This window comes from Acromyrmex echinatior, chromosome 10, assembly GCF_024713525.1.
Source record: "Acromyrmex echinatior isolate Ae372 chromosome 10, ASM2471352v2, whole genome shotgun sequence".
In the NCBI taxonomy this organism is placed as follows: domain Eukaryota; kingdom Metazoa; phylum Arthropoda; class Insecta; order Hymenoptera; family Formicidae; genus Acromyrmex; species Acromyrmex echinatior.
Window position 1 is genome coordinate 13,537,875 of NC_141861.1, and position 19,830 is coordinate 13,557,704.

Sequence of the window (19,830 nt, forward strand, 5' to 3'; positions counted from 1 at the left end):
TCCTTCATGTACTTTTATGCATTAAACTTCTACAGCAAACAAAGTATTAAACTAAAGAAACATAAATTAAGCATTCGTACATATTCTTTTGATCATAAGTAAACTAATTACAATTCAAAAATATTGATTTACATACTGGTTTTATTTTCACAAATGTATTGGTATATACCAGTGCTCGAAATTAGTTGCCCATTTCGGGCAGATTTCTGAGGCGACCCCCACTACCACTCGAGACTCGGCGGCCGAGCCCATGTGATGCTGTATCTCAGGAGCGTCGCGATACAAAAAGTATGTTGGGAGCATATCTTCCGACAAATATCATTAAAATATTTTCTTTCCTACATGATTAATAATTACTTACTATATTATTGCTTACTATATTATTGCTTATTATATTATTGTAGAATATACACATAATATTAGATCATCTAAAAAGTATCCGCGGTTTTTTGTCACTAGATGTATGTTGATGGTCATATATCTAGTGACAAAGTACCGCGGATACTTTTTAGATGACCCAATATGTTAATAATAAAAAATTTAAATATTAAAATTTAAATAATTATGTAGAATCATGAAAGAAAATATTGGGTCATCTAAAAAGTATCCGCGGTTTTTAGATGACCCAATATTTTAATGATATTTGCCGGAAGATATGCTCCCAATATACTTTTTATATCGCGACGCTCCTGGGGTACAGCGTCACGGGGGCTCGGCCGCCGAGTCTCGAGTGGTAGTGGGGTCGCCTTAGGAATCTGCCCGAAATGGACAACTAATTCCGAGCATGGTATATACAAATGCAAAAATTTGAAATGGCCGCGTTTTGCGTCAAAATGGTTGCGAGTTTGCGATACTTTATAGATCTAGTGACTTTATCTTGTATCTGTTTGGTCTGTATTTTTAGTTCTAATGGAATATGCTAATCAGATGCAAAAGCTCACTGAGCGCTCAGTGAATAGTTGTACTGGATGCATAACCGTTATATATAGCATCTTTTGATCTGTTATCAGCACTGATCGGCGTTGTTAAAGGATAATAAAATTTGAATCATTTGAATTTGGAAGAGTACTGAGGAGTATATAGCGCATATTCATATCGCTCGATGTTTTTCACCTGTGCTTGCTTTTTCATGTGACAGTTATGTCCACATTTTCTTTCACGATGGTAAAGAAATAAAAAATAATAAGATAAAATTTTGTCCTCACCATCAGTTTTGATTTTAAAAAAACTAAGGCGTATTCGATGGGATATTGCATGCGATGTACGAATATGACAAAAAAGAGCATCATTTTGCCCAAATTTAAAGCACATTATCCAGACATGATATTTTCCGTATATACTAAATTTATACGGAATTTTTTATAGATATACGCAACATTTTGAAAATATACTGATATCGCAAATTGTATGTAATGGGTTGGCAATATTTTGTACATTCTGAGTATATCGCGTACAGGATATTATATATTAGACTTCTTCATATATACGAAATTTGTCCTGATCATCTCATGTATATACTCAATATTATAAGATTATTTTGAACATATCGCTAACAGAATATTATTTTTAATAGATATTTTTTACACACTTAAGGAAAATTTTCGAAATTCATCTCGCCTATATGTATATGTAATATTCTGAGAATTTTTCTACGGTTATATATCATTTTTCTTCTTGAATATGTATATATATATATATATTTATATATAATATATATATATATATATAATATATATATATATATAATATATTCTAAAGATATTCTGAGAATATCACATATGAAATCATGTAAAAGACAAACGACCAATCACAGTCATCTTGTATATGGAACAACTGTTGAAATATTTCTGCATAAAGAAAATTTTATTAGAAAATGTATTGTTACTGTTCTACCAGAAATTCGACTATCCAGTAAAATGCATTTTTAATCACTAGATGAGTATTGCATTCATAGACATATTTAAAAGTATTAAAAATGGTGTCGTTTGTAAAATGAATTATAAAATCTACTAAGCATGTATTAAGCAGCTATTTGTAATACAAAGAAATCAGTCCATAATTGGCTGCTGCTGATCACAATGTAATTGCAATGATGGTTGATGTCATATCGATGCGGTAGCGAAATAAATTCAATCAATTACAAAGTACTTTTATATTTTCTGCACGATATCTGTTTCTATTAGTACATAAACCGCTCAATGTGACATCAGCCTTAGAATGAGATCATCGGTAAAGCTATACGCACATTGGATATCACATATCGCGCGCGACAAACATCGTCTGCAGCCGGCATAAGGATGCATTTTCCATTGAGCGTGTCATGCGTCGTTATGAATTAACCAATCAAAACGCATGTGTACATAAGCATAATCTCTCTCTCTCTCTCTCTCTCTCTCTCTCTCTCTCTCTCTCTCTCTCTCTCTCTGTCTGTCTATCTGTCTGTCTGTCTGTCTGTCTGTCTGTCTCTTTCGCGACGCAACTTAAGCCCAATATTTTACGTATCGTATAAGGCTTTTCAAGCCTGTTGATTGGCTGTAGGACAGAGAGATTCTCGGAGTTAACAGGTTTAAAAAGCTTTTTTTTGTTGTACGACACACGAAATATTAGGTGCATCCAGAAGCACGATTGCTCACTGAGCACTCAGTGAGCTCTTAGGTTTATTCGCGTCGCAAGCTTGAACATGCTCAAATATGCTTTTACTCACTCTAGCTACCAAGTGCGTTGGAGTAAGAGCTATGATAGGAGCATATATTGGAACACGTTGCATGCGACGCGAACAAATCTTCTAGCATGCTACCACGGCACGCGCAGACGCACAAATAGGTTTGTTCGCATTGCATGAAATCCACAAATATTGGGTCATCTAAAAAGTATCCACGGTACTTTGTCACTACATATATGACACACATCTAGTGACAAAAAACCGCTGATACTTTTTAGATGACCCAATATTTTTGCACTTAAAATGAAATATTGTATATTTGACCATGAAAAAAGAGAAAGCGGAAGTGCAGAGTGCCAAAAGTGCAAGCAAAGCGAACAGACCTATCGTAACATTTGTTGCTATTGGTGTATTCTTTTAGATACAAAATTTTGATTGGAGTTAAAAGAATACACTAATAAGTGAGTGCTCACTCAATTGTTGAGTCCGCTGAATGCGCCCAATGTTGGCGGCTTGGCGCGTCGCGCGACGAGTTTGTCTATTGTTTTCCCGTCTCTCGGTGCTTTATTGCTTAATCCTATGGCACATATGGGTCATTTTTCTCTGGATTTTCGTGGAATACTCAAAAAATTTTGGCGAGAGTTTATATCGTGGTCAATATAATTTATCTGCGAAGCGGAATAATATATTTTATTAGAAATAATGTCACACAGAGTAAGTATGATAAGTCCTCTATTTGCATAATCTTTAGTATTATAGCAATGTGTATATGTATGTGAATGAAATTATTTATTAATTCGACTAATGGGAAGAAGTAAACAATAAAGTCGAATTTTGTCAATCTTAAGAAGATCGATAATGTTTAGTCGTGCAACTTGACACACTGTTGGCGTGATGGAAGAAACCAACATTTCTTTCATCACGATTGTTGGCTAACTTCACCGATTCATCGTTAAGACTATACATCGACTTATTGAAATTAGTTTAATTTATCGCTGAATTAGTGAAGCTGGCCAACAGCCAACTTATATGACACTAAAGACTACCATTTATAATATAAATGTATAATATAAAATAAAAGAAACGAGTAAAAGCACAAACATGTACTTGTAGCAATCGAAGCTATAATCGCTATTTTATCGTCTTCATCAGAAACAATTTCTATTTCATTCTTATTTGTTTTTTTTTTATAATTATTTTAAAGTAGTTACATTTTATATGTTTAATATTATGTACAATGTTAGCATTACCTAAATTACTAATTTACTTATAATTTTTATTTTAATAAAATATTTTTATTTAAAAATTATTTAATTTTGTTAAGTAATTATATTTACATTTATGATATTAATGATACAATATTTTTAATAAATTCAGTATTTATAATTAAGTTTCCAATATTTATTTTTCACATTTCAAAGAATATAAATGATTTATAAAAAAATAAATAAGTATTTGAGTTGCGTCCTGAATTAAATTTAAATTAGGGAGATTATTTATTCAGAATTATTTATTTAAAATTAATATTAATATTAATATTAAAGTTAATATTAATATTTATTTTTAGAGAGTTAATTATAATTATTTTGTTATTATAATTATTATGTTATGAGAAATTTTTTAAATAAAAATAGTGTATATATTCAATTTAAAATGATTTTAAAAGAATTAGTTGCATATTCAGTTCATGTATCAATAATATGAATAAGATTAGTATCATTACATGGAGATGTAAAGGAAAAAATTTAATATCGGGTCATGGATTAATCAACAATATTTAATATAACATTACTTTAAATACGAAGCGCCACTATGGTCTGAGTGTTGAGATGAACTAATATATATATTCATATAAATGAATTAATTTCAGAAATGATAATTACATGTCGATATGGTTGTCGGACTTTCAACGCAATCAATCTAAATAAATATTAATAATCCCCCCAAATTTCCCAAATTAATCTTAAAGAAATATTTAATATATTTTACTTGTAAATGAATTAGAAAAATTCAAAATTTTTATTTAATGATAAAGAAATACATAATGTATTAGGTGTTGGAATTAATTCGTAGCGTTTTTTTAATGAAAGAATGTTATTTATTTCACATGAGCATTAAAAAATACATTAATGAAAGTACTTCCCATCACTTCCCATCTCTTGTAAAACGCTACGAATTAATTCCAACACCTAATAATATGGCTCCAATTAAAAATTAAATAAGAAAATGTTGAGAAGGGTTCCGAGCCAAATAAATAACTTTAATAAATAATTTACATTAATAAACAAACGTTTCGACTCTTATCGAGTCATTATCAATGTTACAAATGCTGAATCTCTTACAAATAGTCGTTCAATTTTTTAATGTTAATTAATTTTATCACTGAATTTTATATACAATCTGTTAATTTGTCATTGTATTGAACCGCAATTTTTGATATTTATATATTATATGATATGATTTTTGATATTTATAACATTGATAATGACTCGATAAGAGTCGAAACGTTTATTAATGTAAGTTATTTATGAAAGTTCTTTATTTGGCTCGTAGCCCTTCTCAACGTTTTCTTATTTAATAAAGAGATATTAATATTTATACGAAGGATAAAAATATCATGAATTAATATATCTACACCATCTAATTTTCTAAAATAAATGATAATTTGTTTAATAAAATAAAGAAATGCAATGTCATATTGACTTTAATTTTTATTATTCTTGCAAGTGCACTTTATATAGCCAATTATTATATAAAAAAATTGACAAGATAGAAAGGCCTATGTGATCCAATTTATGCGTGGTGCTTAAATTATTTAACTTTGCATAAATTATTAAGTACACTTATTATGATCAATAATTAGAATAAAATGAATTCTTCCACATCTAAAATGTTGATTGGATAATCTAAAAGAATATACCAATAACAATGAACGTTCACTCAAAGGAGTCCGCTGAACGCAGCCATTTAATAAATTTATTAAATTCACCCTTTCTTTCTGTTAATTTGAAAGTTTTTTAAAATTTTTTATATATTTATATAAAAAAACTCAACATGGAAGTTTTTTTAATTATAAAAATTAGTCAAATTGTATTAATGAATGTTATTTAATAATTTGACATTGAATTAATTTCCATTAATTTCAGAATCAAATACTTCAATTTAATTTAATTAGTTAAATTTGAAGGAAATGTAATGTGTAATATCAAAAACATATTAATTTTAATTTTAAATTATATTATATTTTTATAAAATTATTTTTATTGTATAGAATTACTTTACTTTTTACAGTACAATATTTATATTATTTAATATAAATTTATGTTTTGAATGGAAAATTGTTTTCATTAAATTAAATTACAATAATATATTAATATATTAATTTTGATTACATAGGGCATCATGACTTTTCGTATGCGATGTTTATCTCAATATTTAAAAACCATGTTCTGTATGTATTTGTTCAATTTCTACACATACTTCATAACAGAAGATTTCACCGATAATCAGTTAGGTATCATCAACCGATAATTGTGGATCTTATTTGATAATTATACAGGTTATAAGGTCGTGCTAAAAATATCATATTACTCTAATTAAGAACACATTAAGATAAATATCGCATACGACATGTAGAAGCTAAAGTCATTCATGATGCTAACATAAATAAAAACGTTTATATCTCAGAAACGTTCTTCAGTTTTCGATCTATTTTCACTAAGGTCTTTTTATTCATTATCAGTATGGTGTGTATTATCTACTATAAAAGCTGAATGGTTCTTTTGAAATACTTTGTATAATATTTATATTCGTAAGAATTGCATTTGTTATTTCAGTCAATAATTATACGTTGTAGAAGAGAATATATCTTTATAGAAAAACAGGAATCACTTCCAAAGAAAACAAAAAGATCAAAATAATGTCAATTTGACATCATATTGACGAATTTGTGTCATTTTTGGATCATGATAAAAATCTCGATCTCAGATTTAAGAATGACTTTATACTTCAAATGCGAGAGTTTCGGATCACCCTGTATACATATGAAGACATTTATATATAAAGTCATTCTTAGATCATCGAGATTTTCACTATTACCAAAAAAATGATATAAATTATTAATATAACGTCAAATTGATATTATTTTAATTTTCTTGTTGGGTTGTTCTTATAATGATGAGATATATAATTGTCATTTTTATCATTGTTATTCTAAGTAATAACTACACAGTCATTATGGTTTTATAGTCTAGCGTATTTAATGGAATTCCGATTTAATTATTGGGAGTATAAATAAGTTTCCACCGTTTGACAAAAGACAGCGCCACTAGAAAGCTATGGTTAAAATTGTCTAATATAAAACGTTATATCGTAAGGTTGGACATCTGTCAACAACATAACTTTGAAATACTAGCGATTTTGTATCAGCATGATATATTTTTTTTGTGCGAAAATGCCGAGTTTTGAGCCGAATAAGCGTCATTTGCGGGAACTTTTGATTTACTTCTTTAATTTGAAGAAATCTGCAGCTGAGGCTCATCGATTGCTTGTAGAAGCACATGGTGAGGCTGCCTTAAGTGAGAGAAGTTGTCGAGTAGTTTCAAAAGTTTAAGAACGGTGAATTTGACGTCGAAGACAAAGAACGTAGCGGAAGGCCGAAAGTGTACGAACACGCGGAATTGGAAGCATTATTGGATGAAGATTCGTGCCAAACGCAAAAAGAACTTGCACTTATTAGGAGCGACTCAACAAGCAATTTCACATCATTCGAAATCATTGGGAATGATTCAAAAGCAAGGGAATTGGGTTCCATATAAACTGAAGTCGAGAAACGTTGAACGCCGATTTTCCATATGTAAAATGCTGCTTGTCAGGCATAAACGAAAGGGTTTTTTGCATCGTATAGTCACTGGTGATGAAAAATGGATCCACTACGTAACCCAAAGAAGAAGAAATCATGAGGATCACCTGGCCATGCTTCAACATCGACAGCCGAGCCGAATATTCATGAAAAAAAACTCATGTTGTGTATTTGGTGGGATCAGCTTGGTGTCGTATATTATGAATTGCTCAAACCGAACGAAATCGTTACTGAGGCTCTCTACCGAACACAATTGATGAGATTGAGCCGAGCACTCAAGGAAAAACGCGCCCACTACTACTCCAGACAAAATTATTCTCCTGCATGATAATGCTCGATCACATGTTGCGGCGCCGGTCAAAACCTACATGGAAACATTTAATTGGGAAGTTCTACCCTACCCGCCATATTCACCAGACATTTGGAATCGAATCTATTATAAAGCGTATGTCGACTTTTCCGATAGGCGTCAAAATATCAATCAATTGACGGTCTGCCATTATCCAAATCATCGCTAAAATAGTTGTGGCCCATATTGGGATCAATAAAGCCATACAAAAACGTATTTGTAATTGGTATTGCGGAGAGAAAAAACCTACAAATATCAATTTTTTACAAGACTTCATGATCGAAGCGAAACAATGCTCGGAAGAAATACTTGTGAATATTCGTATATAATGTCATCGATTCCTTAATTTGTGCCTGCCAAATCATTGGTGCTATGCACGAAAAGACTTTCGGGGTATTCCAGCTGTCCTATTTGCACTGTCGAAGGCGATTTAATTAATAGAAGAGTTTGTTTTCCACAAGTCTATGCCCCTGCAAGAACTGACGACAAATAAAATTGATGAAGAATATCATGATCGAGAAATTACTAGTTGTTTAATAGAAATTTCTGATTTTGGTCCCATCACGAACGTTTCAACTGACCCCATGCATTTACTAGAGTATCATGCGTAGAATGCTAAATCTGTTGTTTACGGTGATTTAAAATATTGGCTTCCGCATATTGAAGTAGAGCGGATATCACGATTGATAGATGAGGTCAAACCGTATATTCCAATTGATTTTGTAAAAAAAACCAAGATCGTTGAAATTTATTAAGCTGTGGAAGGCCACTGAATGTAGACAAATTCTTCTATATACAGGGCCAGTGGTATTACGATCATTGTGCAGAAATAATCTATAATCATTTTTTGACTTTGCATGTGGCAATAAAAATAATGAGCGACATAGAATGCCACGAATTATTGGATTATGCACAAGAACTCTTGGACATTTTATTTCATCATTTGCATTACTGTACGGAGCTCATAATGTATCAGCAAATGTTCACCAAGCTATGCACTTCATTTTCTTTGTAAAGAAATATGGTCCTATTCAGCATTTTAGTACATTATGAAAACTATATGCAAACGTTCAAAAAAATGCTAAGAAAGCCAAATCGCTGCAGCAAATCATACGTAGATGTACTGAAATGGAAAAGAATACACCAGTATTGAGACAACTGGTATCGATAGTTACCGAATTTTGTACATCAAATCTGCACACCGATGGTCCGCTTATAATTGGTTATACTAATCCACAATACAAAGTAATAACATCAGCGACTATGGAATTACATGCTGGTTCCTGTGCTCATTGTTATGGTTTAAGCAATGGAGATATTGTCTTGTTGCAAAATATTGCTTACTGTCAAAAATGACAAATTTCGGTAATTATTGGTAACAAGTTTTTGAAAAAGGAAAATCTTTTTTCTGTACCATGTGATTCTTCAAATATCAGTGTCTTCTTAGTTCATGAATTGTCGGATCTGGAAGCATGGCCATTGACAAGTGTTGTAAAAAAATATGTGAAATTGCCTGTTTTAAACAAATTTGCAGTATTGCCATTATTGCATACAAATTACATTATGAAAAATATTTTGTAACAGGAGATAATGATCACTTTACAAGTATACGTCATTGTCGAGTTTGACGACGGCATACAAATAGTTCCTAAATTGTGGATCAATGATGACGTAACAAAAGTTCATTGGCCATCGTGCCCTTCACAAAAATGATTCGATAAAGTAGTCAGAAATGGAAAAGTGGCAAGAATCATGGTTTGAATATCCTCTGAAGAAAATTTTAGGAAGCACGTATAAGCTATTTTTATCCGAAGTTTAGAATATTGTAACAAAATTTTCACATTTAAGAAATACATCATTAAATATTTTAAGTGACGCAAATCATAAAATGAATAAAAATCAATAAATGAATAAGAAATAAGTTTTGGTCATATTTGATGAATAAAATACAGTAATGTACAGTATGAACTGAACAACTTAAAGAATCCAATAATTTAAAAAATCTATAAAATCTATAAAATTTGAACGTTCTAAACTTCGCAATACCTTACAACATGATTCAAATACTCGCAAGCAGAGATGATCAGTATCGATTTAGTTTCGTCAATTATCAGTTATTTTCTTAACATGTTTATGGCCGTCTAATTAAAAATTATATTTTTAATAAGTAATTGATGGAAATCAATTATATTTTAATTGAATAAATAATGTAATCAAAATTATTTTCGTTTCAATTATAAACGTTAATATTAATAGGTTGGTGATAAATTACAAAATTTTCTTGTATAAATAAATGTAAATAATAATTTTTAATACGTTGACTGCCAAACACATTAATAATCTGTCAATTACAATTTTGTCCATCTCTGCTCGCAAGACTGAGTCACATGATATCTGTATATATTTAAATATATATTATTTTAATGACTTTCAGCATCGTATGAGAAAGCTCGGCAGAAGCTGAAAGATGTTGAAATTTTCTCAGACATATCTACGGATTCTGACAGAGACAAAATTTTAAAACGTACGAGGAAAACAAGGGCCAAATATGTTGAAAGTAGCGACGAATTAGAAGACAAGGGAGTAATAAAAGTTCCGCAATTTCCTAAATGTCCGGAAAGGAGTTTTACAAAACATATAAAAACTAATAAAATAAAGAAAGATAATTGTAATAATAATGAAAGATACAAGTTGTCAGACTTGCGGTAATGAAAGTAGGTAGTATATTGTACCAAACGCGGCTGTCATAAACGACAAAAGAATTTCTTATTCAAGGAAATACTTCAGAATTTTATGTTGAATGCATTACTTTAAATAGGAAGCGCCACTACGGTCTGAATGTTAAGATGTTGAATTATTATATTATATATATTCATATAAATGAATTAATTTCAGAAATGATAATTGCGTGCCATATAATCTTAAAAATTTCCCAAATTAATCTTAAAAAACTGTAATAAACTTATTGCGAAAAATATTGCCTCGACCGGGAATCGAACTCGTGATCCGAAGGTAAGGAAAATATAGTAATGCATACATCTAGTACTAAGTTGTCTCCCAAATTCCAAAAGGACAGTAAAATGTCAAAAAGTGATAATGGAGGAAAACTTGTAGAAGTAGGTATATTTAAGTATATTTTAGGAAAAGAATCTTTATATAAATTCATTATTTGTGTATTGTGTTTGATAATTATTAGGTGTTGGAATTAATTCGTAGCGTTTTTAAATGAAAGAATGTTATTTATTTCACATGAGCATTAAAAAATACATTAATGAAAGTACTTCCCATCACTTGTAAAACGCTACGAATTAATTCCAACACCTAATAATTATTTCGAATTCCAATGGAGAAGGTTGCGAATAACACGCAAGTACATCCGATTCTGAGGTGAGCGGTTCTTTTAAATCTTTTTAGAAGATGAGGAAATTTATTGAATTATTGAATCGGAAGAAATTTAGTACCGCACAGAGAAAAGTTAGTATATCAAATTATAAAGGTTGTTAAGGATATATTGACAGTATAGCCCGCACAAGTAAATTGAAATTGAAAATATATAAATAGTTACATATTAAATAAATTATTAGGTGTACAACTTTGCTTCCATCATTTTCCTATAGATGGCTTTAGCCAAGTAAGTGGTAGTCTAAAATAAATCATAGACATCATACAATACACTTGGGCATCTGTCAACATAACTCCATAGAAACATTAGTCGATTTGTGTCTGCATCATAAAGTTATTCTCGATTGAAAATGTCAGTTTACGAGCCAAATTCTCGTCATTTGCGGGAGGTTTTAATTTTCTGCTTCAATATGAAGAAATCTGCGGCTGAGGCCCATCAAATGCTCTCAAATACTTATGGTGAGGCCACTATTAGTGAAAGAACGTGTCGTGAGTGGTTTCAACGCTTCAAGAACGGTGATTTTAACGTCGAAGACCGGCACAGCGATGGAAGAGAGAAGGTTTTCGAAGATGCAGAATTGGAGGCATTACTTGATCAAGACTCGTGTCAAAATCAAGAAGAATTGGCACGATCATTGGAAGTGACTCAACAAGCCATTTCAAAACGCCTCCAAGTCGTGGGAATGATTCAGAAGCAAGGAAATTGGGTGCCGTACGAGTTGAAGTCGAGAGATGTTACGGCGTTTGTTTGCTTGTGAACAGCTGCTTGAAAGGCAAAGACGGAAGGGATTTCTGCATCGCATTGTGACTGGGGATGAAAAATGGGTTCATTACGATAACCCCAAGCGCAGAAAATGAGGAGTTCCCGGCCATGCTTCCACGTCGACGGCCAAACCGAATATTCACAGCTCCAAAGTCATGCTCTGTATTTGGTGGGACCAGCTCAGTGTAGTGTATTATGAGCTGTTAAAACCGACTGAAACAATCACAGGCGATTAATATCGAACGCAATTGATGCGTTTGAACCGAGCATTAAAAGACAAACGGCCGCAATACAACGAGAGACACGATAAAGTGATTTTGCAGCATGACAATGCTCGACCCCATGTTGCGAAAGTGGTCAAGACATACTTGGACACGTTGAAATGGGAAGTCCTACCCTACCCGCCGTATTCTCCCTCGACGTTGCTCCCTCTGACTATCACTTGTTTCGATCAATGGCACACGGCCTGGCTGACCAGCACTTCCGGTCTCATGAAGAAGTAAAATTGGATCGATTCATGGATCATCTCAAAAGATGACCAATTTTTTCGACGCAGAATTCGTACACTGCCCGAAAGATGGGAGAAAGTAATGGCCAGCGATGGGCAATACTTTGAATCATAAATGTATAATCAGTTTTTTACAATAAAGCCTCGAATTTCGGAAAAAAACGGCGGAAGCAAAGTTGTAATGTGTTCATATGAAAGTGTGTGAATAACATTACATTTCTATTTAACAACACATTTTTATAATTTATTTACTTTATTTGTTATTATAAATTACATTATTTAACAAAATTAAGAGAAAAATCTCAGTTTTTTTTATATAAGTACTTCAAATATTTAAAATGATCGCATTTGATTCATTAAAATACATATTTTTGTATTCCCAAATATTCTAAATCTTAAAATCATAAACTACGTTTTTAAGTTTCTTTTATTTTTATAACATTCATAAAGATGGAATAACTATGAAATATGTAATGAACAGTTTCTAATTTAATAACTTAACAATTTAATAGGAACAGTCTCTTTCTTTCGATCATGGTTCTTCGTGTTTGAATATCTTGTATGATTTTATATATATTTTCAAATTCTCCAAACTGCATTAAAATGATTTTTTTGTTCTTGAGACACAGCAATTAAAGATGAATAAGGATAGTAATATTTCGATATTAAATTACTATTAATCAATTTAATAGAGCATCTATATTCTTTTTCCTTCTCAATACTGTAAAGAATTTATTGCGAAAAATATCACCTCAGCCAGAGTTTGAACCTGAAACTTCAGTGGTCGAATTGAAAAGACACCCCGACGGAATGTAGGGATAATCAGGTTCAAACCTTAACTGACAAGGGAACACAATCAGTTGTATGTCGCCGATTTAAATGAGCTTTTAGTATATTGTTCTACAGACAAAAATAAGAGACACGTTTTTTTTTTATACATGCTGAGTCGCATGTTAAGAGGGTGAAATCCTCCCTTGAAGAAAATCGGTTTTTTTCTTTCGAAGCGAATATCTTCGAAATCATGAGAGATAGAAAAAAATTTCTAGAAAGGTTGCAAGAGTACTTGATAACTATAATAAAAATTTTTTTTAGTTATTTATTTATTTTAGTTATTTATTTATACCCCCACCCTCCACTCTTATTTTCAAAAATTTTTTAATTTTTTATATGACCAAAATTAAAGAGCATTTTACGCTGAAAACAATGATGTGTATTTAAATCATGTTCCGAAAAACATTTTTGAGATATGAACGAAAACGTCTCTATATACGCGCTCCATACCTACGTATTCGTCTCATACCGCGTTGGTTGCACAAGATAGCGATAAAGGCAACACAGTTATCACAGTGCAGCAGTGACTATTGAAATAAGTTTTGTAAATAATAATAATAAGAATATCAACAGCAACAGTGACTTTGTCAATCATCTAAAATCAGTCAAATACTTTTGAAGGTACATTTATAAAAGAATATACAAAATAATATACAAAATAATTAAGAACAAAGCATTAATAAAGAAATTAATACTTTAATAAAATTTTATTCATTTCATTTTCATCATAGAGCAGCTAATTCCATTTAATGTCGACATCAATATTGTATTGATAAGGCGTCATCTTGATAATGCTTTCGCACACGGAAAAAATCGCTACAGTTACCACAACCAGAAATAATGATGAGGATATGTTCATCTTACAGTTATCACAACCAAATGTATTGATGAGCGAAAATTATCATTTCCGATTGTAGTGTTTTTTCCAGGTATTTTTAAAGATATCAGAGGGTTAGTTATCGTTGGTTATTGCTTGTTTTTATCCATTGCTAATGTCGGCGTTTTTTGAACCTTTCATTTTATCAGGACGAGGTCACTGATACTGATATGATACGTCTTATTAATGCGATGTTATGCAAAAAATCGATTTGCTCCTATATGCAATAAGTCAGCACATGCAACATTGATTATGCATAGTCAGTTGATTTTGCTATGGAAATAACGTGCAAGTACGGTGCTTCATATAAATTGAAAATGGATAAAATGTGCAATTGTGAAACTTGTGAATATAAATTTGAAATAACCTGTAAATGCGGTACTTTTTACGAACTCATAACAAAAAAAAAGATACTTCTATTATTAATAATTTATATTGCATTTATCAATAATATATTGTATGTTTTTGATACATTTTCCTTTCTACTTATTAATTTATAAAACAATTATAATAACCTGTGTAAACTTGCGTATCCTATTTTACAATCAGTGTCAGAAACGTCTAGCTAATAATGAAAAAAAAAAAAATTTGTCGCAGAATGCCGATAATAATTTATGAGTACATTCTGAAACTCAATTTCGAACTCGTAATTATTAATTTAATAATTATAATTTTCTCAAATATTAGAAATTTTTAGTCGAGGAAATTCTTTTGAAATATCAAAATCTGACGATGGAATTTGCAAGGATTGAGATAGATAGGCGGAAATTTGTAAGTACCACTATTTGTGCATGTGAGAAAAACATTAAAAAATATGATACGTTAATTGTGTTACATAAATTTATTTTTATATTTACAGAGTATGAATTGAGAAGTAATGGCATTATACCTTTATAAAAATCTAATATTGACTAATATTGAAAGATAGTAATTAATTACTTATTTTAACAATAAGTATTAAAACATTGTTGTTCAGTACTCTTACAATTAGTACTTCAAATAAATAATTAATTATATATTATTGTACTTCAGCAATAAATACTAGTATATACATATATATAATTTGTTTTAATTTCTTTATTTGCAATTCTACGATACAATAATTTTAAAGTTATTGTTAGTTTTTGATATTTTTATTAATATAATATGGTATTTGTATTGATATAAAATGTTTAATCAATATTTATTTTTATTTTGTATTTACTACAATTAAAACGTGAAAAGCACACACCATGTGTCTTTTTTTAGACATTGCTTAAAATTATCTTTTTGCAATGTATACAAATCATTATAATTTATATAAATCATTACAATGTTTACGGTTCATACAGATTACAAATATGACGACCATGGAAAAAATGGGTTATACAGAGAGACTTTTTGCACAATGCGCAAGTAATTACAACTATTTCACCACAAGTATCGCATGTTGCTTTCGAATATTTTTTAAAACAAAATTGACCGGTGTGTCAAATTCTCCTATGTTCTAAATATCCACTTTTGTACCAAGCGTATTTAAACAAATTAGTAATTTTGGCAATGAAAACTGATTGTGCGTTAATGACTGTAATTTTAAAATAGCTACACGCTATTTTAAGATTCTAGAATGAAGTTTTACATCACGATCTAAAAGCATGACTACATCTGAAAAATGCTTGACGAAATTCTTCCATAAACGGAATCCAAAATCAATGGAATCTAACGGTTGTATTTTTCCTATTGTTCCAGCCGGTATAGTTAATAAAACAATATCTTGTGCAGAATCTGGTCTATTTCTTTGAATTATATTCGGACAATGACCAGTCCTTGAATCTAATAATAAAACTGAATTTGGTCCAACATTTGGATAATATACTTCTCTTACCCAAGTTTCAAAATGATTAGATGTTAGTTTACTAGATTTTGATGACAATAATTAATAAAAATATTATTTACAGTAAACATCGTTTCTTGTACCCTAGAACTTAATCCCACTAGGTTCTTTTAACACTATAAGAAATGGAGATAATAATCTACCATCGGCTAAAATAACAGGTTGTATTGTATAACTGTGTGTAAGATATTGACTATGCTACAGATTCTACTTTTTTACACCTTTCTGTGCCAATATACGACTAGCATGCAATTCTAATTAAAAACCACTTTGGTCCGAATTATATACATTTTCAATTCCGTAATGGTCAATATAATATTTGACATTTGCAATAAACCTATTGCTGTCTGCTTGTAAAGCTGCCTTTAACATTAAAGCTTTTTTAGTTATAAATTTCGTAATTTTTCTAGATACAATTTGATGCGTAAGCTTAAATCTTCTAACCCATTCGTGTAAATTTTAAAACCTAATAAGTTTACTTGTTGTTGCGCTTGCAAAGTCCATCGTGTAATATCAATATCATGGATCATTGCCCCTTTACGAATAGCTTCAATAAATTTATCTAACGTGTATACTGAAATTCGTTCCAACTTTTCAAGTCTACTACCACTTACATTCATTTGCTTTTCCCATCGTCGCAATTAGTCTGACATTACTTTCCGAAATCTTAATTTTACAGATTCAATTGTTCTCGGCTTTAACTTACCACTTCTCCAATATTCAACTGCTCCTTTTTTATATTCTGCTGAAATATCATCGATATTACAAACCATTTCTTTTACATTGCGTGCGTAATTTTCTTCATCTACAAGTTCTATTTCTTGTGCTTCTGGTATATCATATGAGTTTAAAAAATCCAACGATTCTTCTTGTTCAATTTCATAGTAGTCTTCGTACATTTCTTTTATCATCTTTTTCATTTTTCTCTGCATAACTTCTTCTATTGTTAGGACTTTCTGGAAAGTCCACGGCAGTAAATACTGCAGACAGCAGTATTATTACATTTCGTGGATTAAACCGCATTATTTTCTAAAAAATTATAAATATTATTTATATGTCCATTTCCAATATAATAATTACTAAAAGAAAAAGAGAAAAGTTTTTATTGTTTATTTCATAATAAATTTGATACCTTCTTATTTGGTTGTCCTTCAAAGGAATTCGTTGAACAAGGGAAAAAACAATTTTGTACAATGTATATATGACGTCTTCCTACAATTGTTTTAAAAATGTCAAATTATAATTATCATCAAATTATAAATATACTTTCATCAAATCCTAACAGTTGAATACTATTTTTCGCCTAGATTAATAAGATGCAATGTTTTGCAATATATTATTCATGTTAACACTGTTGAACACTGCAATTAGCTACAATAGGATCAACATATAATGCAGTTATAAAAAATAAATACTTATTAGCCAATTAGTATCATTAGCAACTAGTAGTACTTATTCGAAATCAAGCACGAAACTGAATTCATTCCAACGATTTCCTTTTTATACTTAAGTGTCAATAACATACGCAGACAAAAATTAATGTTTTATCTGTGTCAGCAAATCTACATATTTTTTACATCGCCTTATCAATACATTATTGATGTCAATATTAAATGGAATTAGCTGATCTACGATGAAAATGAAATGAATAAAATTTTATTAAAGTATTAATTTCTTTATTAATGCTTTATTCTTAATTGTTCAAAATATTTTGTATATTCTTTTATAAACATATCTTCAAAAGTATTTGACAGATTGACTGATTTTAGCAGGTTGACAAAGTCACTATTGCTGTTAATATTGTTATTATTATTATTTACAAAACTTATTTCAATAGTCACTACTGCACTGTGATAAACTGTGTTGCCTTTATCGCTATCTTGCACAATCAACGCAGTATGAGACGAATACGTTAGTACGGAGCGTGTATATAGAGATGTTTTCGTTCATATCTCAAAAATGGTTTTTCGGAATATGATTTAAATACACATCACTGTTTTCAGCGTAAAATGCTCTTTAATTTTTCATATAAAAAATTAAAAAATTTTTGAAAATAAGAGTGGAGGGTGGGGGTATACAATAAATAAATAACTAAAAAAAATTTGTTTTATTATAGTTATCAAGTACTCTTGCAACCTTTCTAGAAATTTTTTTCTATCTCTCATGATTTCGAAGATATTCGCTTCAAAAGAAAAAAACCGATTTTTTTCAAGGGAGGATTTCACCCCCTTAACATGCGACTCAGCACGTATAAAAAAGTGTTTGTTATTTTTGTCTGTAGAACAACATACTAAAAGCTCATTTAAATTGCGACATACAACTGGTTGTGTTTCCTTGTGAGACGATACTTTTCGTAATAAATTCTTCACAGTATTAAAAAAGAAAAAGAATATAGATGCTTTATTAAATTGATTAGCAATTTAATATCATGGTATTATTATTCTTATTTATCCTTAAGAGTTGTATTTCAAGACCGAAAAATCATTTTAGCACGCAGTTTGGAGAATTTGAAAATGTACATAAAATTACACAAAATATTCAAGTACGAAGATTTAGCTGTGATTAAGAAAAGGCATTGTTTCTATTAATTTGTATATTTATATTACATTCACACATTTGATCTATAGGAACTTTATTTAATGTAATAAATTTTATTTGTTTATTCGAAGAACTATTGCATCGCGGTTACAGTTAAAAAACGAAGGAACAAATTTTCACTATCTGAATGAATTTTTGGATACGCCAATCAATTTTTCAACAAATGATGAGATTAATAAAAGTTGTTAAAAAAGCAGCAACAACAATATAATAAATTTTTTCTGTATCTTTATCACATATTTAATATATAAATTTAATATTAAAATTTCACATTTTCTATACATTACAAAAAATTATTACCAATTCATTACTCGGAAATTAATTTCTTTGAATTTGCAAGTGAAAACTCTAAGAGAAGGACAAGAGAAAATTCTAAAAAAAATTGAGCCCTTTTCAAAACAAAACACTCGTTCTCAAAGCCCCGAAGAAGTCGAAATTATTGATATTTGGACAATTTTCCATTAAAAGATGAAGGGGCTCTACAAGAATTAGAAGCTTAAGAAAGATGAAAAATATAGAAAAAAACTGGTAAATATAAAGGATGAATTCACACTTTGACAGAAAAGCAAAAAGTAAAAAAGTAGAAGCCAATCAAAACTTGATCTGGTAGTATGCTTACTTGCTTTGATAGTGTTATTACTATCAGTGCGAGTTCTGATTGTCTTCTGCATTTCTGTTTTCTGTTTTTCTGTCAAGATGTGAATTTTGCCTAAATCTCCCAAAAATATATAAAATAATCTTTGGACGAAATTAGAGTTATATGCAAACATGTTAATAAATGGTTATTTAAATATATAACATTTATTATATGCAACAGATTAGAGAGTTAGCAAACCTAGAAGGCCGAGATATGAAAAATTGTGCTTTAAAAATAATGCGGCAAGCGTTTACAAATGAACTTGCCATATAGTTGGGTTGGAGGCAAAAAGAAAAATGTATTTATAGACTTAATGATATGCGAAGTTATACTTAGTAAGTTATGAAGTATAAAAATATGTAGTTGGTCTGATTTAAAACATATTAACTGCATTATTAAAATAATATTGTTTCAAGTGCGCTGAGAAAACATTTATCAGAACTTCACGGAGGAAGAACTGTCAGCACCA

The 19,830-nt window shown here is 30.2% G+C and overlaps 1 protein-coding gene and 2 pseudogenes across 2 annotated transcripts; 2 read left to right on the forward strand and 1 right to left on the reverse strand.

Annotated features, from left to right (window-relative positions):
- The first annotated feature begins 5,841 nt into the window (after positions 1-5,841).
- On the forward strand, positions 5,842-9,356 carry LOC147908403 (uncharacterized; annotated as a pseudogene).
- Positions 9,357-9,455: 99 nt separating this feature from the next.
- Positions 9,456-10,581, forward strand: LOC147908404 (uncharacterized). Its single transcript, XM_087410109.1, is given in 3 exon segments — positions 9,456-9,605; positions 9,607-9,663; positions 10,302-10,581. Coding segments are annotated over 3 exon segments (480 nt in total). The 5' UTR covers positions 9,456-9,462.
- A 4,721-nt stretch (positions 10,582-15,302) lies between these two features.
- On the reverse strand, positions 15,303-17,703 carry LOC105152039 (uncharacterized; annotated as a pseudogene). The gene is made up of 2 exons (XR_846890.2): positions 17,259-17,703; positions 15,303-17,155 (listed from the first exon to the last, which is right to left on the reverse strand). The product of XR_846890.2 is annotated as an uncharacterized LOC105152039 (transcript).
- Between the last annotated feature and the right edge of the window lie 2,127 nt (positions 17,704-19,830).